The sequence below is a fragment of the Gadus chalcogrammus genome, chromosome 13 (genome assembly GCF_026213295.1).
Source record: "Gadus chalcogrammus isolate NIFS_2021 chromosome 13, NIFS_Gcha_1.0, whole genome shotgun sequence".
Lineage (NCBI taxonomy): Eukaryota > Metazoa > Chordata > Actinopteri > Gadiformes > Gadidae > Gadus > Gadus chalcogrammus.
Genome location: NC_079424.1, coordinates 20875106 through 20898658, shown reverse-complemented (window position 1 = coordinate 20898658; position 23553 = coordinate 20875106). Strand labels below are relative to the sequence as shown.

Genomic DNA, 23553 nt, shown 5'->3' with positions numbered 1-23553 from the left:
ATAATCATTGGCACACTTAAAAAAAGATTTTTATTTTATTTTATTATTATTAAAAAATTCACTGCACAATACGGCAGCATAGTCATTACTACCGATTTTCTTTGCACTTTATTCTGTTTTGGGCATTTCCTCCTAGTGCAAATATGATTAAATGAGTTACTGAAAGCAGTGTTCTGAAATGGGATCAATTGAGCAGAAAATATTTAAAATATTGTTGCAAGTGGCCTGTATGCATCGCATTCACATGGTTTTGCCAAGATGTACATGTCTTAAAGATATTGATGTGGATGGTTCCAACATTCTCATCTATTCTTCTTTTTTAAATTTCTCAAAGTGCAAATATGTTTTTGAATGAGTTTCTGTAAGTGGTGTTTTAAGATGGGACATATGTTATTATAATTTGTAAGCCCATGTAGCAAATATAACAACAAAAAAAACATTTAAAATGTTGCTGCATGATTGTGGACTATATGGAAATAATATAATTCCAGGTCTTCTGGAAATCTTTTGGTCGCTGTCATAATTCACCTAATATTTAATATATTGTTGCTTAAGGCACACTGATTACGGAGAAAATGTCAAACTGGCACTGCATGTTGAAAAGTTTGCTGACACCTGCTGTAGACGATAGGTTGTCCATTTGTCCATTTTTCAAAGTGTGTGAGTGTGTGTGTCCCTCTCTATTGATAAAATCAATACCAGAGTAGCGGTCAACCTCTGACAGATTCAACAGCAGAGGGTGACAATGGATCAGATCAAGACCCTTGATGGTAAATGATTAAAGGCAGATGTTCACCTGACACACCCATGGAGGGAGCCAGAGAGAGGGAAAGTATCAGGAGATATCCCCCATGGGAAGTTACTCACCCACCAGCGAGCAGAACAACATCTACTCGTCTGACAGAAAGCATTCGCAGATTCCCCTCCCCCCAGACACACACACACACACAATGCTACACACACACAGATAGATAATGTTACCTATATAAATATGACCCCAGCGTCCCCTCCCCCGTGACCAGGGTCACAGCGTGTCCCACGTGGTGAGCGAGCGGGAGGCAGAGCGCACGCTGGGAGCAGGAAATGTCAGCCGTCGTTAGAGCCAGTAGAGGTGGGGCAGGGTGGCTGTTTATCTAGACATAAGACAAGCTAATACACCCTGTCCGGTCACCAGCGTTCTTAAAGTGCCTTCAAGTGCAGAAACACATTTCTTAAAATCCTCTTCTGTTTCATCCCAGCCTTCAGCCTTTGGTTTCTAGTCCTTCGTGTTATCTTCTGTTTCACACCTTTTGTCTCATTTCAGAATCCCTCACTAACTGCACTCATGTTGACTTCCTCCTTAGTGACCCCGCTGCCCCGGCCCGAGTCGTTCCACCTGTGTCCCCTCCCCCCCTTTCTCAGTATCTATGTGTCTAGCATTCCAGCTGTTCTTTCCTTGTGAACTCCTTCTTTCGACACCTTTTGTTGCTCTACCTGACCTGTGTTTAAGTCACTGTCTGCTCGTAGCAGTGTCAGTACCAACTATCCAGCATGGACTCAGCAGTCTCTGATCCAGGCAGCTCTCCAAGCCCATGGAACAGGATGGACAACTGAGCTTCAATTGTCAGGAGATGAGGGAAACAACAAAGAGACCGGAAGGTTCTCCTGCTCCTCCTCCAACTCCTCCCTTACGCACTCCGACCACTGATTCATTGCCAGTTCCCGCTACTTTGTTCCCGCTACTTTGTTCCCGCTACTTTGTTCCCGCTACTTTGTTCCCGCTACTTTGCCCTGCCAGCCTCTCCTATGTCTCAACACCTTGGAGGGCGGAGCTGTTTTCCAGGCAGCCTACGACCCGATGGACAGAGCTATGGTGGCGTACTACATTGTCTCCCGTCTCAGCAGCAGAGCGGAGGCCTTGGCCACCGAGGAACAGAAGCTCTCCCATCTTTGAATCCTCAGAGCTCTTCTCAGAAAAACTCAGACAAAGTTCTTCCACCACTTCACCACATGAAGCTGCCCGAGCATTGGTGGGTCTATGCCAGGGCAGGAGATGAGGTTCTGACTACGTCAGTGAAGTGCATAACCAGCAAGCCAGCAGTGGCTCGATTTTCTGGGCTCTATTTGATTCTTTCCTTCAAGGACTGTCTGACTAAAGGACCAGTTAGCTCCCCTAGCGCTAGCCATTAAGATTGACAAACGTCTTCTGGAAAGAGAGAGCGAGGGATTTAGTCCGGAAAACCTTTCAGTCAGCTTTTCGGGCCCTACCACCTCAACAGCGCCCCCACCTGCTTCGGAGGAACCAATGAGCCAGCCAGGACCAGGCTCCTAGGGAGAGGGCGCTGGTGAGCTAAACAGCCCTCTCAGTTTGTCCCTCCCACTCTCTCCCTCAAATTACACTCACTTCTCCCTCCCTCTGACAGTCCCTAAATCCCTGGATTTAGATATTACTGACCCTCTCCCATGATCCCACCGCGTTACCTCTACCCGTGTCCGCTCCTGAGATGCAGGCTGCCGGCATAATTTGGCCTTCATCTTCCCCTTCAGGCCCTGGAGCTTCTCTGTGGACAAGAATATAAGTCCCTTGGCCACTGCATTGAGTACGGGGGACTGAAGGTCATAACCTTCCAGATCAGGTACCCTCTCTTCTCATTTTCTCAGGATGCAAAGATGTTCACTAGGTCAGATCTGTGAATTGTTTATCACTCTGTTGGAATAAGGGACGGGAATGAGTGGAGGACTGCACTTAACACTTCTAGTGGGCATTATGAATATCTTGTGATGCCCTTTAGTCTCACCAATCATCCAGCTGTCTTTCAGGCCCTTTACGTGTTTGTCTATTTGGGGGATATTCTAATCTTCTCCCCTGACAAGAGAAATCACATTTAACATGGTCCAAAGGTCCTCCATGACCACCAGCTCTTTGTTGAGGCAAATCTGTCATTGCTGGAGTTAATTTTTTCTGAACCCCAGAATCCAAATGGACCCAGCAGAAGTAAGCGCTGTCTCGGAGTGGTTTACGCTTGTCAATCGCACACAGGTTAACCTATTGTGGTTGATTAATAAAGACTGAGATGTTCTTCTAATAAACCATGAAATGTATCTGGTTTTATACACCTCTACATGTCTGGGTCGCAGATGAATGAGGGGAACAAGGAGGGATTTAATAATTCATTTTTAGGCAGAGAAGGTAAGAGAAGCCGTATTAAGTGGCAATATGTAAGATTCAGACTCTCTCAGACTTTCAGAATTCAAATAAATAACAGTATTCTGCCAACTCTAACTGGGTAACTGTGATGCGAGCTAGAGAGAGCTTGCCAATTTAACCAGTCCATGCCCCCTGGCCAACTGTAAAACAGGTGAGGTCAGCTTGACGTGAGAGGGGAGATGTGTCGCACACAATCCAAAGGTAAGGAAAAAATATTGTGCACACAGCCAAACAAACGTAAATAACTCAAAAGGAACACAGTGCATACAGATTGATAGCCGTCCATTAAATCTGTGAATGCGGTGCATGACCAGGAGTTTTGTAAGACGACCGCGTTTGTATTGAAGTCATGGTCAATGTCTAGACTCGTGCACAGGGTTTTGATCGCTGTATGAATCTCACTGAAATGCGTAGGGGGGGGGGGGGGTCATTAGCTTGCCTTGCATCAAAAATCACTGTTCTGCTATACAGGCTCGATAGCCTGAATCAGCTGGCAAACGGCAGAACCAAAGGTAAGATAAACCACACAGTCAGATTCCACTTTGGTTGCACTTTGATTCCCAAGTAGATTCCGAGGTCAAGTCTTAGCTAGGCCAGGTTACTGATAGTCCTCATTATTCTCTGTGCACAGCCACGCCGGCCTCTTGTTTTTGTGTTCCTCCTGCTGAGCCAGCGCTGAATGAGCTGATGTGCAGGGAGCGCATGTCACACTCCCTCCCCCTCCCCCTCCCCCCTCCTCCCTCCCCAGCAGGTATGTGGGTCAATCCCCCGGTACTCCTTCAATGGCGCCACGTAGTTCAGGATTAGCACAGGAACTGAAGGATCATCTGCGCTGTGCAGGCAGGACTCAGCCAGCCCGAAGTCATCGGATCGTCGCGCCGCACAGCCGCCCGCTAACACACCCCTCCGGGAGAGCAGATCTGAGGGCCCACCCAAAGCTCTGAGGTGGACATTGTACATATTGCACATTGCACAACTGTTGCCATCGAACTACACATATAAACAAGGAAAATACTGTGGTAATTTAATGTTATTTTAAAGATCCACCCCATCATAATATAAATACCACATTGGAATGCACATAAACCATGCAAGTAGCCATATCTTAATTGTATCGGATAGACATAATGCTCCCTGTTGTGACGGCACATGATGTAGCGATATGAGTGGTGTATGGAACAGAGACACTGTCCAAAAAGCTTCAATAGTCAAACAAGACACGTTATCAGAGGTGAACAATATCTTATTGCACAGAGAAAAAAACCACGTTGCATAAATCTTCAGTTTGTAAACCGATAGCTGATTGGTTCGAGGGTCCGGATTCTGGTCTCTGACTCTATTGACTCCATCAGTCAGGAAAGACTGACCTCAACAGCTACCCACAACCCCCCACTCCCCAGTAACTACCCACAACAACAACGTTTTCTTAGGTGAAAATATAAACTATACAATTGTAAGTTAAGGTTTGTAAACAGAAAATCCTATTTGCATCTGTGAATATATATCCACAAATGCATGTCTTACAAGAGTAAAAACTTCTTTCTGCGATCTGCTTTTGCACAGTTGGCGATCTCATCTTGAGCATACGAAACTGCTGGAGACGTTTCTGTTGAAAATATCCAAATCAGCCAGAGCTATTTAGAGACAAGCAACAGCAGCAGCAGCAGGATGATGTTAAGTGTGTTGTGTCAACTCAATACACAACGCCCAATTCCCGGTCACTTTCCAGAACCCTCCAGTACCAGGTCCCTACCCACATCCCCCAACTCCCCGGTCAACAGCCACAACTGTTTCTGCTGATGGCAGCCCAAACCTTAGAAATGTAGTCCTCCATCGAGCGGTAATCAAAGGGTTGTGTGTAAAGCATTGCGTTATGTCTCGGGCACTGCGACCATGTGTTTTACACTCTACGATGTATTATTTAGCACACAGCTCTCTCCATTGGTTCTCTCTTGCACATCAGCAGAGAGACATCCATGTTACAACCAGCTCTTTTACTCCATTGTGGATCTGAGAAAGGCTCATGCTGAAAGACAATCAATGAACGCTTTATTAATTATTAACCCCCTGTTTTTGGTTTGTGCGCTAAATAATGGTTTGGAAGAGAGGAGCAGGAAGATCAATTTGTTTCCTAATATGCTTTAGTTGGAGGTTGCAGAAACAAACAAACAGCTTGCCTCACTACAGCAGCACCGATCAGACCTCGCTGGTCATCTGCTCTCTCTGTCAGGGAGTGCTGACAACAGGAGTGCGTCTTGCACACCAGGAATTTTGATAATCGGAATGAAACTGAGTGTTCATGCCCTCTGAGCACCACCTGGTGTTGTGCCCGAACCCGGCTGGCATCGTGTGAATTCTGCTCATTCTGCTCATTCTCTCAACCTGCTGATTCTAAAGATCAGCCAATTGTGGCTGAAGATTATCTGAATCCCAAAAGAGTTAACTCATTGCGCACAATACAAGTAACTTCATCATCTGGAAAATATAAATAAAATATAAATATCTGTGTGAAAATATAAATATCTCAGGTTACGGTGTTTGCTTAGGATGTACAGTAGGCGCACACATTTTGTGTGTACCTAAATAATAACTCAAATCATATTCTCAATTGATTAAAACTTTATTTGTGTGCTAAATGTATGCAGCACATAGCCAGCCAGGCTACTAGAACAAATACATGACGATATGATATGATACTGTTACTGTTGTAGGTGCAAGGAAGCAATGTTTAGAATCTCAGCGTCATCCTGACTAATATTTCTATAACCGAAACATCATGAGCTCATTCAACAAACGATCTTTCAGACCCAACCTTTAAATAATAAAGTATTCAATAGTAATCATTAGCGAAGGAGCCTCCATCACGGTCCCCAGGAGGGCTCTTCAGGGCGGCGCCATGCAGCCCTGGCTTGAGGACGCAGTTCACTTTTCCTGACCAGAGGATTGGGATTGCAGCTTGAGTGCTTTGCTTTTGCTATTGAAACTGCTACTCAGCTATACATGACTTGTATTCAGGCATACTGGTTTTGCATATTTTTTTGTTCATTTTTTTGTTTCCCAAACTGACTCTCTCTCTCTCTCTCTCTCTCTCTCTCTCTCTCTCTCTCTCTCCTCTCTCTCTCCCTCTCCTCGCTCTCTCTCTCTCTCCTCTCTCTCTCTCTCTCTCTCTCTTTCCTCCTCTCTCTCCTCTCTCTCCTCTCTCTTCTCTTCTCTCTCCCCTCTCCTCTCCTCTCTCCTCTTCTCTCCTCCCCCTCTCTCTCTCTCTCTCCCCCCTCTCTCTCTCTCTCTCCCTCTCTCTCCCTCCTACTCCTCCTCTCTCCTCTTCTCTCTCCCTCTCTCCATCTCTCTCTCTCTCCTCCCTCTCTCTCTCTCCTCTCCTCCCTCTCTCCTCTCCTCCTCCCTCACTCCCTCTCTCTCTCTCTCCTCTCTCTCTCTCTCTCTCTCTCTCGACTCAGTGTGTTAGTGGTCTCCCCTCAGAGGTGCAGGAGAAAGAGCAGCCCTAGATCCTAGACCCTAGATGCAAGCTACTGAAATGATGAGTTGAGACAAGCAGGTCCGATCTCTATGAGGGTGGGAGGTCTCAGCCAGCCGTGGATCTGTCTGGGTGGGCACGGGGGGGGGATGCAGTCATCCTCCCCAGCATCCCCCGGAGCCATGCTGCCGCTCTTTGGCAAAAAAAAAAGAAAAAAAAGCAAGATAGAAAAACAGCATCAGGCGTGACGATGATGCATTGTGAATAGGTGATTAGTCTGAGGTCTGCGTTAGGGTGCAAGGCACACTTACCATGGCTAGAGAGAGAGGACGGTGCACTTACCATAGATAGTGAGGGAGGAAGGCACACTCACTATAGCTAGAGAGAGGAAGGTACGCTCACTATAGCTAGAGAGAGGAAGGTACACTCACTATAGCTATATTTAGAGAGAGGAAGGCACACTCACTATAGCTAGAGAGAGGAAGGTACGCTCACTATAGCTAGAGAGAGGAAGGTACACTCACTATAGCTATATTTAGAGAGAGGAAGGTACACTCACTATAGCTAGAGAGAGGAAGGTACGCTCACTATAGCTAGAGAGAAGGTACGCTCACTATAGCTAGAGAGAGGAAGGTACACTCACTATAGCTAGAGAGAGGAAGGTACGCTCACTATAGCTAGAGAGAGGAAGGTACACTCACTATAGCTAGAGAGAGGAAGGTATGCTCACTATAGCTAGAGAAAGGAAGGTACACTCACTATAGCTATAGCTAGAGAGAGGAAGGTACACTCACTATAGCTATAGCTAGAGAGAGGAAGGTATGCTCACTATAGCTAGAGAGAGGAAGGTACGCTCACTATAGCTAGAGAGAGGAAGGTACACTCACTATAGCTAGATATAGGAAGGCACACTCACTATAGCTAGAGAGAGGAAGGTACGCTCACTATAGCTAGAGAGAGGAAGGTACGCTCACTATAGCTAGAGAGAGGAAGGTACATTCACTATAGCTAGAGAGAGAGGTAGGTACACTATAGCTAGAGAGAGAGGAAGGTACACTCACTATAGCTGGAGAGAGGAAGGTACACTTTAGCTAGAAGAGAGGAAGGTACACTCACTAAAGTTAGAGAGAGAAAGGTACACTATAGCTAGAGAGAGGAAGGTACACTTGAGAGACGCTGAGACGAGATTTGTTACACTCACCATAGCTCGAGACTCTCTAGCTCTCTGGAGGGCAACAACTGCACTAAAAGCGCACTTATTGTGGAAATAGGACACCCTACTCTAGGCAGGAGCATGCTAAACGGAGGGGCAGTGAGGATGGGTCGGGGTGAGGGTGTATTGGGACCTGGCCATAATGTGTTTAACTGCAGTGGAGGATAAGCTGACTGACACAAAGACCCCGAGCAGGGCAGAGAGGCCGAGAGAGTAGGGTTTAGGCCCTATAAAAACCAGCAACATCTGCTCTGGGCAGGACAGAAATGGAGACAGAAAGCAGTCAAAACAACTCCACGTCCCTTCCAGGTTTCCTAGATGACGCTGTGCCAGTGCTCGCATGATGTCATCCACAGGCTTTCCTTTGCTTCCATTGGTCTTGGCCGATGACATTCCATCTTTGTCACTGCTACACTATCCCCTAATGTAAGTATTCACATGCCATCGGTGTCAAGTAGCTTAAGGATACTCTTACACAGGTCACTCATACTCAAGGGTCACTCAAAGGGTCACTGGTATCAATTTTAAGGCGGTGGACGGGGTCTTTTTTCTGAGGCACACCAGTAGGGGATCACCTTTCCATCACTAGCAGCTCAGTAAATACCCAGCCCCAGAAACACACTCCCCTCAATACCAGCTCACAAACACCCACCCCCAGAAACACCTTCCCCTCACTATCAGCTCACTTTATATCGCCCCAAAGACACACCCTCTCCTCTCTACCAGCTCACTCAACAGCATACCTACACCATGCCTCTTGTAGTTGTAAAGGATTTCCTCAGACCTAGTGTCGAAGAATTAAGAGGCTCAGAATGGGCCATAGCACTCCGGTTTTTATTGGAAGGTGGCCTTCAATCCAAAGTGGACTCAGTCACAATCAAGGTTTCAGTGGCCAGCAGACGTGTGAGTACGACGGGAGAGGACTGTGGAAGGTAGAGAGAAGAGCAATGAAACGGTTAGAAAGAAAGGGAGAGAGAAAAATGGAGAGAAAGAAACAGTTCGTTGGACCATGCAAGTAGGATGAAACCGAGAGTTAACGGCGCTAAGTGAATGAGAGACATTGATTCATGAAGAATCTTCATTTGTAGAACTTGGAGGATGATGAGACAGAGAGAGCCGAAGGAATGGCTGACCTGACCATGTCTGACAGCGTGTTCTGCACCACTAGGTCATGATAAAAGCTCTGGGATGGAAACAGATAAACCTAATGATTTAATACTTCGCACAAATGCATATTGTCTTCTCCTTGAGCCAAGGAACTTTAATTGCAGTTTAAAGTGCAGTTAGTACTTGTTCCCGCATTGCAGCGGATAATCAATCAATACCATAACTCATGAACCAAGAACCAGTGAATGAAATTCTTTTAAACTGAACAAATAATCTGGTTGTTTGGAATAAGAGTAGTTACTTGCACCAGGTTCTGCTCTGAATCCTATGGTCATTGTCCCATCGAATACACTGGATCCTATCCCTCTACGGGTATACAAAGTTGGGTTCTAGCCGAGTGAGTGTATGGATATGTGATCGTCACGTTGCAAGTCAAGAGACGGCTTTGTCGTTTGAGGCTCGGTACTCTGAGATGAGACGGAGGAGAGCTGCCTGTTGACAGGCCCCCTCCTCCAGCGCTGTGGGCATGGCCGGGCCCTGCAGGACCGGACGAGGAGGAGGCTGGGAGTGGCCGGGCCCTGCAGGACCCGAGGAGGAGGAGGAGGCTGGGAGTGGCCGGGCCCTGCAGGACCCGAGGAGGAGGAGGAGGCTGGGAGTGGCCGGGCCCTGCAGGACCCGAGGAGGAGGAGGCTGGGAGTGGCCGGGCCCCGCAGGACCCGAGGAGGAGGAGGCTGGGAGTGGCCGGGCCCTGCAGGACCGGAGGAGGAGGAGCAGGCTGGGAGTGGCCGGGCCCTGCAGGACCCGAGGAGGAGGAGGAGGAGGAGGAGGAGGAGGAGGAGGCTGGGTGTGGCCGGGCCCTGCAGGACCGGAGGAGGAGGAGGAGGAGGAGGAGGAGGCTGGGAGTGGCCGGGCCCTGCAGGACCGGACGAGGAGGAGGAGGCTGGGAGTGGCCGGGCCCTGCAGGACCCGAGGAGGAGGAGCAGGCTGGGAGTGGCCGAGAGCTGCAGGCCTGGAGGAAGAGGAGGCTGGGAGCCATCTGGCTGTGGATGAGGAGCTCCGGAGGGAGAGGCTGACTGGTGCCAAGCGCGTGGTTACACTCCCCAGATCCGGGTTGTTCAGACATCTTCATCATTATCCAGTGTATAGCTGTATATTTATATCATTGTGTAATAATATAGATGATATATGGAGCCTGGGGGCCCTATCTTGCATCCGGCACAATTTACTTTCTCACTGGCGCATGTGTCGTTGCTAGTTTGCAACTGGCGCAGAGCGTTCTTTTCCCTCCACGCGTCGGTAAATTAGGGAATGATCTTGCGCCCCAAGGGGCGGCTCGGCGAAAGGTGAAGGCGTGTTCTCGCGCAAACGTTCCCTGGTGCTATTTTGCAGTTTCAGAAATCACTTGCGCCACAAACCAGGAAATACCTGGTTTAAAGTCAGTGGCGCTTGTTCAGATGCTATTTTAAGGGCGCCTGCATAATGTTGCTTGTGCACCTCGCGTACACACTTTGCTTCTCTCATCTACCAAGCCACACATTCTTGGTAAATTATTTGGGAAAGAACAGCTGATACAGTGGTTTTAAATCAATGCATCTGCAAACACCGTACAGCAAACACATATTTTCTTGACACAGACATCATGTAGGCCTACATGCCCATAACTTTTACGATTGATGAGCATTTGATCGTGAGAAAACATTGTTTTACCGCAAGTCAGTGTAAAAAATAATGAATGAATGCGGGCGTGCGTGTTTGTATGTGTAAAATAATTTATGAATGCGGGCACGTGTGTGCGTCGATCTGTTTAAACAGACGCAAACTAAACACGTAACGCATAATACAGTCCATGGCAATGTATATTAACGGAGGGACACATGCATATTAGGAACACAAGTCGATAACGATAATGCATACAATACTGATAAGAAACTATGTTTATAATGTATTGCGTATATCATTAAATAGAACCACAGTTACCGCATATCATATGTGATATGTGTGTTAAGTTTTCTTTGTCGTAATTTATTTGATTTAGTTGTGGAAGAAAACCTTTTTCCATGCGTGAATTAGGCCATATTATTTGGGCATAAACTCAGCCATTTGAAGTTTGAAATTCATGTGCATCTGTCTCGTCGGAGACTGCAGACGCACTGTCAAAATATAAACTCGTCAGATTAAAATGCGCTCATGGCTCTTAAAGGGGATGGGACCTGGCACTCTCTTTGGTTTATTGCACGTTACACCCAAACCACACCTACGGGTAATTAGGCTACTTCAGACCAACCCTTTTTGGATTTGCTCCGGGCATAAGAGTAATTTTTGCGCCGGTAAAATAGCAACATTGCCATAGAACCGCCCACAAAGCTACTTGCGCTTGGCGCTTCTCACTCGCGTTTCAGACCTTTAAAATAGGGCCCTGGGTGTCTTACTGGCATCCGTTGAGGACACACGTCACACGTCACAAATGTTTGCACATATACACAGCATATGTTCTGTGCTCTTGTCTCTTTTAAATAAAATAGCATTAAAAGGCCACAGTGTTAATGTTTTAGTCTAGTTTGAACATGATACATTCACAGGGTATATTAATGGTGGCAAATTGGTTCTTTGATTCTGTTTCTAAAAGACAAGTCTTTCTTTTTATCACAGTTGAAGCCTGGTTTACGGGCATTTGCTCATGATATGGTACAAATGTTGAATACATAAATGCATTGCGAAAGCTCAAGTCTTCCAAATAATGTGTCATGCGTCACAATGAAAAATACATGACACATCGGGATGTTAAAGTCAAAGGTTTTATGTACAATTTAATATATACACGTGAAGTTGCGTGCGTAAGAGCTGTTCTGAGACAGTCCAATCCATGGTATATTTACCACATAGACCTAGCCCTAAACCTAGCTTATATCTTAAATGACCAAACACGGGTTTGAAATGTACGTCTCAACCAGAAGAAGGCTGATAATGATAGCCGTCAGCTGTATTTCAGCTGTGTACTTTGAGCCACAAGTAGTGAGGTCATTTTGACCCACTTGGCCGGTTACTGTTCCTGGCAGGCCCGAGCCCACGTGTCCGGGCCAGGGAGCAAAGCCCCTCTGGGGAGGGGGGGCGGCCCATGAATAGGCCTCCTCTGCTGCCCTGTGGTAACCTAGAGCACAGCTATCTGCATCAATACTACTAAACTACCATTCAGACTCAGCTAGAATGGAAAAACATTGATAAGAAAACTCATTTTTAAAAATGGCATGGTCTGAAAGAGTAATATTCAATGCAATTATTTCTAGCACTACATTTCACGCTGCATTGACAGTCTGCACTTTAAATAGCCTTCAACGAACATGCTTCACCACCTCTTAAATAGATGTGCATCACTCAAACGACTTCATGCACTAATAGGCCAATTCAAGTGCAAATTACAGAGGAATACACACACAACACGTGCAGAGAAATGCACACAGACCCTTTGTGACATTAGAAATCCTGCACAGTGCTCTCCCTCCCTGTTCACCATTGCATGAAGTATTAATACTGTTCGCTTGCTGAATTATTGATATGCCATATCTATTTTTTTTTTCATTGCACTTTTTATAGTTATATGAGACTGGATGGAATTCATTACCTAGAGTGAAGCTGTTAGTATCTAAAGTGAAGTTTCTAGAGTAGCTAGAATAAGGCCTGTACTAGCTATATTTTAGTTGTACTAGCTAGAGTTAAGCTGTACTAACTTGAGTGAAGATTGTACTAGCTAGAGTGAACCTGTTCTAGCTTGAATTAAGCCTGTAGTAGCTAGAGTCAAGCCTGTGTTAGCTAGAGTTAAGCTTGTACTATCTAGAGTTAAAGGGATACGCCGATTATAGTTACAAATTATATGTGTGTTTGTGGAAAAACTATTGTTGTGTTCGTACTGTCACTCAAGTTGATGAAGTGATTAATCAGGCCAATATGCAGAAATCTCAGGAAATATCCCTGAGGCTTGACCTTACAAAACATTTTCAAGAGTTAGGTCTGTGGTAGCTAGGGATAGCCTTTAGTAGCTTGAGTTATGCCTGTTGTAGTCAAAGTCAAGTTGTATTAGCTACTACAGTTAAGCCTGTTCTAGCTAGAGGTAAAACAGTTTGTACACCAGAGTAAAGGAAAAGCTCTGAAGAATCTCCGGAAAGAGATACTGAAATGATTAGAATGGAAAGACTTTGCTCCTTCTTGAAAGAGCGAGAAGGGAAGGAAGAGATGTGTGGTTTCAGAACTTCACAGTAGTGTTAATGAGACTGAAAGCAAACATTGCGGCGAAGCCCGTGCTTGTTGTTTCTATTTCCATGCAAACTCCACAGGAACAACAGTGACACTCATTTCACTTTAATCTCCCTGAGATAGCAGGAGAGTGGGGTTCTTTATTAGCGGTATTTACACATGGATTTAGGCCGTTAATTCCCTCAAGAATATGCGTAGGAATAGTCATGGTACAAGCCTTCATCTCAGTTGTGGCTGACCAACCACCCTCTCCCCCATCCTTTCCTCTGTCGTCGCACACAGAAACACATACACACTGCATTGCCATCTATCACACCCTTTCAAAGGCACTCTCTTTCCTGCACTTCTCCAACACACCAGCATCGCTTCGCTCTATTTCAGGTTGGGTTTCTGGTGAGAAATGAGAGGCTTGGAATATAATACAGAACCGTTGAATTTTCTCCTAATAAATAAAACATTATGTCACTCCTGATCCATCAGAAAATGTCTCCATCATTGAGGCATTCTGTTTACTCTCCTTCTGATGGCAAATTGTCTATTCCATTTGGTTTTGTGAGGGATATCTCAATAGCTGCATGTAGATACTGTCAAAGCTTAATAAACAGACATGTGCCATCGTTAAATTGATATTCAACTGTTTTTTATTCAACAAAGACTGTCCAAAACACAGATGGAATGTTGTTTTGGTTGGATTAGTTAGTTGTCAGGTGGAAGACGAGGTACATGTCAAGCGGTCAGATGTGTGGGGTAGGGAAAATTCATCAGTCTGCATATAAACTCATCCGTTATGTATCTCAATCCATCAGCTAATATTCACACAACAGGCTTGACAGTTAACAAATCTACTCCAGGGTTTTACAACACACTGAATGTTCAGTCTCTGAGGAGGATGACAAATGTTCCCCCTGAAGGCGTAACCTGACAGGCATCGCCATCAATGTGCCCACACTAAACCACAGAGCGAGGGCAGCAAGCCTGCTGCTGTAACAGGACTTCATGGAGACCATAATGGAAAAAGAGCATTTGGAATCTTTTGGTTGAAGAGATTAGAAGAGGGTGAGTGGGAGGACTGGTAAACTGAGTGGGTATCAAGCTGAGGCACATCGATAAATATGGAACAACACACACGCCCCTGCATGGACATGTGCACATGACTACACAAACACACACACGCATATAATATCTCAATGATTCCCTTCCCACTCTCTTACAACTCACCTGCTTGCTCTCGTGAACTGAACATGTAATTGTCACGTGTATATGGAAAGACCTGGCCGTGAATCCGGTTCAAACCAAGTGGGGTTGATTCGTGATTGACAAAGGGTCTGCCTTAAAAGACGAGAAAAATGTCTGAAAATCTTGGTTTACCCTTAGAAGCTTGATCAAAGAAACTTGCCTCTGTTTTCCTAGCAACAATAAAGCCTATCCCTAAACCATGGAATGTCAGTCTTCACAGCCGTCATTATTCGGCCGTACTCGCGTGCGTAATCACTGTGATTGCATTGAGTGTTGAGAACACAACAAGCCCCCCCTGCCGACCAGCTGTACCCCAATTAGGACAGGAGGGTAGGGAGGGCAGGGGCCCGAGGGAGGGGGGATGACTAAGATGTGTTCCGCTGAGCTGTGGATGACACAAGACGATCACAGCATCACCCATTAATTACAAAGACCATCCGTTACATCACAATTTGGTAAGATCCCCTAATCTTCTCCTTCCAGCCACTAGAGGGGCTGCTGGGAAAACAACTAAGGATGTTGCTGTGTTATTTGGCTTCTTCTGTATAGAACGTAAAATCCCACAATGGGGGGCATTGTTGTTCCTCCTCCAAGCGGCGGAGGTACTAACAGATCTGATGTCATTGTTGAAAGGTCTTGCCTGTGTGATGTTTTGTTATATGTGCGACCAGCAACCGGGGGATTTAAATATCTCTGAGGTAGAACTAGAAAAGTCTACGGTGTCTAAGGTCTGCAAACCTTTCTGCCTCAATTTTTCCGCCAACGTATTTCTGATCACACAAACACATTGCTCGCACGAATCCATCGTTGTAGTGCGACGCATCAACTTCTTGTTTATGATGCACAGCAACTTTGAGTTAATTAATTAGCGGTATAATTGTGGACCGCTAGCAAAAGCACCTCTGTATACATTATTGTTTGGAGAGCATTGTTGCTGCTCAATGCGTATGTTATACGCCACAATATAATTGGATTAGATGTCACGCATCCGATTCGTGAGCGCTGGCATGCTATCTAAAAGTGCACAGGGAATAACGCTGGCTTTGTTTGGTTCTTTGTCAATAAGCGAAGCCAGCAGAATGACGGCTCTAATCTCTGGCGAAAATTGCAGGATCTCCGTGTAAAAGGGGCTATAGAGTGTCACACCACCTCATGGCCAACTCAAATGAAACACCTAGACCATGGATACTGAATATGTTGTATGGCAGTCAACATAGCAACATTTAAAAGGGTAAATTTACACCTGATTACATCTAATTAAAATATAATTTTTGATATCAAGAAATATATAATTTCCTGAAAAAAAAAAACTGCTGTCAAGTTTCGCTTAGAGAACAGGGAAAAAGAAGCAGACTTTGTAACTTTGATGACAGTGAGCGAGCCTCTGAGAGTCCAGGCCTTCCATTATCACTTTCAGTCTCTTTATCTTTCTGTACATACCCATTTCTGTTGTACCCATTGCATTAAACAAACATCGAGATTCAGAATGAAATCAAAATGTTTCCAATTCAGTTCCGTTGTCTCCATACAACTTTTTCAGTTTCTACGGTCAAGGTGTGACGCATAAAGTGGACTAGTACTCACAATGAGCAGCCTGCAGAGCCCTGCAACCAAAGAGCCATGCAGAGACTCCACAAGGAGCACCAGGAGAGCCAGGAAACACGTATTACACATACAGGCTTTCATGTAAATACAGTGAACATGTCAAGTCAAGCTAGCAAGATCAGGGCCTGTATTTACTAAAGGTAACCACAAAAGCTAAAGCAATGCCAAGCTCACACCACATGATTTTTATATCTAAACAAAGTCCTACTTTAAAGAGTCTTTAAAGAATTGCTGGATGTTGCAAGACACACCGGCCAAGTGAGGTGAGTTACAGAATTTCCGATCTCTGATATCCAGAAGTCACACATTGCAAGATTTCTACAGAACAAAATATCAAGAGTTTAAATCATCATGTACAGTTGCCAAGGCTGAGGGATTGTTATGGTATGAGTCAGTCAACCAAATACCACTATAATAGTCTACATGCATCTTGTCCGTCTTCATTTTTTTATATGCTATATAAATGGAGTCACTTTACTCTCGAAAAGTGAATAACCTAATATCTATCAAAAGTAAAGCAACTGACATAATAACAAACTTTAATCTCAACAACGAACATAGCCATTCATAAATGACTGAATGGCACTGCTGTCCATGGTGCTGAAATACAGCTGCACTCTGCTCTACTACTGTTCAAATCAAATCAGACACAACCAATATCCTTTGAACACATCTATTCACCATTAAGGTTCCCCAGCACACAGATGGCCCTCTGTCACAGGATTTCAGCAACAAATCGAATCAAACTCACTCAACAAGCACTGGTGCAGAGCTCTGATCTGAGAGCCCTGCATAGAATGGAGACCATCAGGATGTCACCTCCCGGGTTGGGTGTGTGACATGTCCCCGTGGAAATAGATGTGACACATTGCAGACGTGATCTTACCTCGACAAGGTGTGGGGTGGGGTTGAATCCACACTTGTTGCACACCTGGGAATGGCACTGGGTGCAATCGTTGTAATTGGGCGGTTGTGCGGTGTTGCCAACGTTGAGGCTGGTCTTACAGAGAGGGCAACATGCTTTGGGTTTAGAGGGAGGGTCCTGGTGCGGCTGTTGCGGTGGTTGCCGCTGCTGCTGCTGCTGCTGTGGTTGTTGTTGTTGTTGTTGTTGTTGTTGTTGTTGTTGTTGTTGTTGTTGTTGTTGTTGTTGTTGTGGTTGCGGGGGAGCATGGGGCCCCTGCTGAGCGTGGGGGGGCCCCGGGGGTTTACCAGCTTCAGGAGCCGGGCCTTGGGGTCCGACGGGTTTGGGAGCTGTTTTTGGCGGTGGTGGCGGGGGCTGGGTGGTCTCTGTGATGAGCGTGCTGGCCTGGTTGAGCAGGGAGGCGCCGAAGCCAAACAGCTTGCCAAAAGTCTGCTCCGGAGGCGGGGGCTGTCGCGACGGGGAGCTCCCAGCACTGCGGGTCTGGTCCTGCCGAGGGTTGTGGCCCAGGTGTGCTGGGGGCTGACGGGCCAGGTCCGGCTGGGACGGGGCCTTGGCCATGCCGGGGAGAGGGACTGCCCCTGGCGGCAGTTTGACCCTCGTGTGCTGCTGTTGGCCGGGCGCAGCCGGACCTGGCTGTCTGTTGGGGCCCGCGGTCTGAGGGGCTTGGGGGGAGGGTGGCGGCTGAGCAGGAGTAGGGGTGGGAGGTTGGGTCGGGGCCTGTGCAGGCTGGGCCGCAGGCTGAGGAGGGGCGTCCGAGGTCAGCTGGGGTTTGGCCGGCTGGGAAGGAGAAGGGATCTGCTGCTGACTCTTGGATCGAGGTGTGGTCATGTCCATCCCCAATGCTCTCTGCATCTGACAGTTGAGACACAGCCACTCCTGGACCTGCAGGTGACAGACGTAAACACAAAGATTACCAGGAGCGCCCGTACCGACTATAACCTTTAACAAACTAGTTTCATCAAACAATTAAGATGTTATTAGGAAGAAACATAACTATATAGTATGAAACATCAAAATATAGAAACATACTAGATACAGCAAGATGATATTTATTTGTGTGGAGAAACAATGTTCAACATGTACATTAGGCCTGCATTCTTCATGCAGTGGTCACTGCTCTGTCCTGCCACGCCCCCTTCGCTCCCACACTCTCCTCCTAATAAACACGTTTCACTCTCTCTGCGGTTCGCCGTCCCCTGGCTCTCCTCCCTCCCTCCCTCCCTCCCTCCCTCCCTCCCTCCCTCCCTCCCTCCCGCCCTCCCTCCCTCCCTCCCTCCCTCTCTCCTTTCCCCTCCCTCCTCTCCCTCCCTCCCTCCCCCTCTCCTCTCCCTCCCTCCCTCCCTCTCTCCTCTCCTCTCCCTCCCTCCCCCTCTCCTCTCCCTCCCTCCCTCCCCCTCTCCTCTACCTCCCTCCCTCCCTCCCTAATTTCCCTAGTCCCTTGTCGTTGGCTGTGTCTCTCCTTTGCTAACACATAAGAAGGTGGGAAGGAGATGAAGGCCCAGTGGTGGTCCTCGGCCATATGTAGTAATTGGACTCCCAGTGCGGTGACAGCTGCCACATTGCCAAGGCTGCCTGAGTCTATAGGCCATTAGATAAGACTATAAATAGCTGCTGTTGTAGATTGCATGTGGGGGGTTTCTCGGGGATTGAGGATCATAGATGCAAGGCAAATACGGATTGGAGATTGCAGAGGCCCCTTTCTTTCCCGTGGCCTTCTTACGACTGCGTGGTTGAGAGCTGAGGAGGATTCATTAACATACAGGATGGAATGCATCATGTGGCCTGATGCTAAACGCCTGGTATCGGGCCAAGATAACAGCTGATTGATTCAAGGGGGGGATGAATCTGCGTTATGCCTTTCATTTGAGTTGGGCTGCGACCCAGTGGCGATCTTAAATTGAAACAAAAGCATGCTGTCAAGCCAGCGTTGAGTAAGTCATGCACTAACTAACCCAGAGGGCAAGAGGTTGGTGAGATGGAGACAGGCTTATGTCCCTCCTATTTGCATATACAGCGAGTGCATTTGATTGACGAATAAATTGTCTTGTTTGCAATGTTGTATAACGTTAGACAATTATGCAATTTATTCACACACACACAATTCACACATACTAGGTATCTGCATATGTCTGATTAGTCTAACCTACATATACTTGGCGATGGAAGTAAACCAGAGTACCCAGAGGAATCACACGTGAAATGCTCCACACAGCCAGTGTTCGCTTAAAAACACAAGCACACACGCACACACACACACACACAGACACACACATGCACACACATGCACACACAGACATACACACACACACACACACACACACACACACACACACACACACACACACACACACACACACACACACACACACACACACGCACACACACACACACACACACACACACACACACACACACACACACACACACACACACAGACACACACAGACACACACAAAACATCTTATAGCACACATATTATACAGCTCTGATCTTTGAGATCAGTCAATGCGTCAGTGATTCTGTGAGATTCTGTCATGTTCTCGTCAGACTGGCAGTCAGTCAGTAGACACTAGATGTCTCTCAGCCGGCCAGTGATCAGCAGGGACCAGGCTTCGGCCTGCGTTGTCCATCAAGGGAGCATGGAGGCTGACAGGGGGACCTTCATATCACACATCACCTCCTATCTCCATGGGCTGTTGTCTCCATTAGACTTTGCAGGCTGTATCACTTCTCCCTCATCTGTGGCTGGGATCAGAGACTGTATAATGTTGCATAAAAGATAGTGTAGGATGCTAGGGATCAGAGCCTTTGGGATGTAAGGGATCATAGACTTTGGGATGCTAATGATCAGCACTGTAGGATGCTAGTGGTCAGACAGTAGGAGGATAGTGATCAGATTTTTTTTTAATTTGGAATACAGACAACTCCAAGGGAAAGAAAAAAACATGACAAAGTGAAAGCACTTATTTGCATCATGGTCCCTGATGGTGAGAGACGGGACATACATCCACATAAATATCGAGTATCACGAGTATCACTACTAGTGATATCACTATTGGGCGTGTCCACCTTGTGCTGGATAGATCAGTCCACCAGCCTACCCAGTGGATTGTGGAAAATGTTGCTCATCTTTCCATCACACATCTAGGTGTTCACGCCCACTGCTGATGTCACTAGTGCACAGGGAAAGGCATATTTTCAAACAGCTTGTAATGGCGAATCACACTCACACCTGGTGGCATGATATCACCCCTTTAGGTAAAAAATGCTGGATATGTAAAAGCATAAATATTATTAGTATTAGTTCATGTTGAGTATTTTCTTTAGGTCTGTAAGCCATTGGTCATCTGACAGCCAAAATAGCAGCTGGTCGGCAGAAGTTGCTTACATAGCCATCTCCACTGTTTTCGCTGTACTCCTGTCTCTCTTCATCTAATCGCTCTGGGCCCTGCCCTTGTTATGAGACAATCATGTGGCCTATGAAATCTGATCTGCACTCCCATCTCTACCCCCCCCCCCCCCCCCCCCCCCCCCCCCCCGCTTCCCCTCCCTCTCCCTCTCTCTGTTTCTCTCTCTCCCTCTCCCTCTCTGTTTCTGAGGCATCCTACTCAATGGCTGTGCTCCCTTAGGAGTCTGTACTTGGTCAAGGAAGTTGGGTCACATTGGTCAGGTAGTAGGAGCATGCCAATTTGCTTGGATTTTTTGAGTTGTTCTGCGCACTCTGCGTACGCACAGTACGCAGAGTGCGTAGGGCACCGGGTACCTGGGGGGGGCACCAAAAATTAAGGTTTGTAAAAACAAATAATACATATATACTATTACATTATTGAATTACAAAAAGATATAAATTAGTTATGAAGAGGCCCACCGTTGTTTTTTGTTAATTGTATAACCTATCACTCAATTTTGGCAAATTTGATGTTTGGTTTCCGCTTGCGTAGGAAACCAAAATGGCCAGCACCTAGTCCGGGCTAACAGGACTTAATTCTGGATGTAACTCTCTGTGGTCAATGGCCTTGTTGTGGAGCGTGGATCTCTCTCTCTCTCTCTCTCTCTCTCTCTCTCTCTCTCTCTCTCTCTCTCTCTCGTGCTCTCGCTTTCTCCCTCTCTCTCACACCCACCATTTTAGTTTATTTTCTGTCTTTATTTCCCCCTTTTCAGCCTTCCTCCTCTTCCTCAACAAGATATATTGATATATCACGCCTTATCTGTTGATGTTTAGGGTTGTCATCAAATGTCATCTGGAGATGTATTGATGACATCTGTAGATGTGCTTCTTCCCTTTTTAGCCTCCTCAACCATGCTCTCCTCTCTCCACTCGACTGCAGATTGAATTCCATTCTGAGCGGACCCACAGCATAAACAACATGATATTGTGAGTATGTGTGTGTGTATGTGTCTGCTTGTTTTTGTGCATATGTAAGCTTTGTGCGTGTGTGTGTGTGGTGTGTGTGTGTGTGTGTGTGTGTGTGTGTGTGTGTGTGTGTGTGTGTGTGTGTGTGTGTGCGTGCGTGTTTGTTTGTTTGTCAAACAGCTTGACATATATAGTCAATATTGTTCCATTTATGCTTAAATAGGTCATCTGCCTTTATGGGTGAGAGAAAATATGCGAGAAATATAACAAGAAAGGTGAAAACGGTCCCAGGCCTCCCAGACACAAGCAAATCACACTGCTGGGGCAATTGAGGGCCAAACCGCAGACTGGTGAGAAAACAGCCCTAAATATAATCTTTAGAGAAAACACAATCACACATTTATTGAAACACACAGAAACACATACACACATACACAAACACACACGCACACACACATGAACACACACATGCAATGCATCACAGGCCATATCCAAATTGTACACATACAAACAAATTGTACATGAATTTATCGTACGTTTTTTTTGCAATTTGCAATCAAGCGAACAGCCTTTGGTTTTACCAAAGGCCTCCTCCCTTCGCCAGGATGTCAACAAAGGGAACGCCACCGTGGCTTCCAAGGCCTCACCTGAGGCCACGCCTGCGGCAATGCCTGAGGCCACGCCCAGGAAAACGTGATCACGCTGCTGCTCATCGCTAAAAGTCCCCCTCTGGCCCACTCCCACTCCCTTTCCCTGGGTCGATGAGCTCCACGCCTCGTAGTATGGACGCTCATCTATACGAGCCTCATCTGAGAACTCCAAGATCCGTTATGTAATCGCTATAAATAACCCCCTGCCTTGCACCAGTTGCTGATTCTTCTTACTACAAACGGACGTGCTAATGCTCTGTTTCCCAACTCCGTGATCATTTCTCAATGGAGGATGTTTGTCTGTTCGACTTTGACTCATTGTATTCATGAGATCCTGAGTTATGTTTCACTTTAAGTTAGGTTATGAACCTTGAAGCTTCGGGTGTTTATTACTTTGGCCTGTTGCCGATTGGTAATAAAATACTTTCTCTCTATGTGTGGGTCCTGGCACATCAACAATTCCAAACGTAACAGGAGAATCTGCCAGAATACCCAGCAGAGAAAGAACAGTTCCTTTCTGCATTCGAAGAATGATAGCATAGCATTCTTGGTGGGATCCCAAAAAAACTCTCCCAGCATAAGAATGGCTGCATTAAGTCCAGCTACCCAAGAACAGGTAGCTGATCATCCGGCCTCCAAGAGATTTGAGCAACAAGTCACTGCCTTATCCAGCTCCATCCAGCAGTTACAAACGGGGCAGCAACGGCCCGCTTGCCGTGACGGCTCATCAGCGGGGGATCAGGTAGCAGCATTTACCTCAACGGTTCAGCAACTCCCGCCGGGAGCCTATTCACCTGCCGGTCCGAGCCCATCTCCTCCGTCCCCAGTAAGAGAAGGGCCATCACTCTGCCACCCCAGCGCCCATACCATTAACCTCTTACCCAGCTCCCGTCCTCCCCGGGGTCGTCTCTACTACCTGTCCCTTCCTGAAACTGCAGACATGGAGAAATGAACGAGGCTTCAGTGAGGAGCTTCATCCACCCATCTACTTCTCCTGCCGGAGCGCCGTTCTTCTTTGATGGGAACGTGCATGGGACCCTCCGGCCTTGTAGAGACTATTCCTCTCTGAATGACATCACTTTTAAGAATCAATATCCACTTGGCTTCACTGAGATAGATCTCAGAAACGCCAATAGCCTGGTTGGTATCCATGAGGATGATGAGTGTAAAACAGCCTTTAACAGCCCTAAAGGCGGCTGGGAATATCTGGTAATGAGCTTTTGCTTTGCAAATGCTCCAGTAATTTTCCGAGCTCTGGTCAAAGACATGCTTTGTGAGAAGCTAAATTGATTTGTGTTTGTGTATCTTGACGATATTTTGATCATCTCCCACACTAGGGAGGAACTATTCAACATATGAGCCAGGTCCTTAAACAGCTCCTAAAACACCAGTGGCCAACAACCTGGTCAGCCCCCGAATCCAGATGAACACAACGCGTGGTAGTGACGCGCTGGAGGAATGGCCGCATGGGTTGGAGGGGGCCAAATATCCATTTGTGGTCTGGACAAACCGGAAGAACAAACTACATTCAGAGCATAAAGCGGCTTACCTGACGACAA

General features: G+C 46.6%; 1 protein-coding gene across 1 annotated transcript in view; it reads right to left on the bottom strand.

Annotated features, from left to right (window-relative positions):
• bsnb (bassoon (presynaptic cytomatrix protein) b) overlaps positions 1–23553 on the bottom strand; it is a 66686-nt gene that overhangs the window by 24080 nt on the left and 19053 nt on the right. The window contains exons 3-4 of the mRNA XM_056605296.1: positions 17237–17872; positions 16955–17119 (exon numbers count right to left, since the gene is read on the bottom strand). Coding sequence (XP_056461271.1) covers positions 16955–17119; positions 17237–17872 — 801 coding nt within the window. The remainder of the gene's footprint in view (positions 1–16954; positions 17120–17236; positions 17873–23553) is intronic.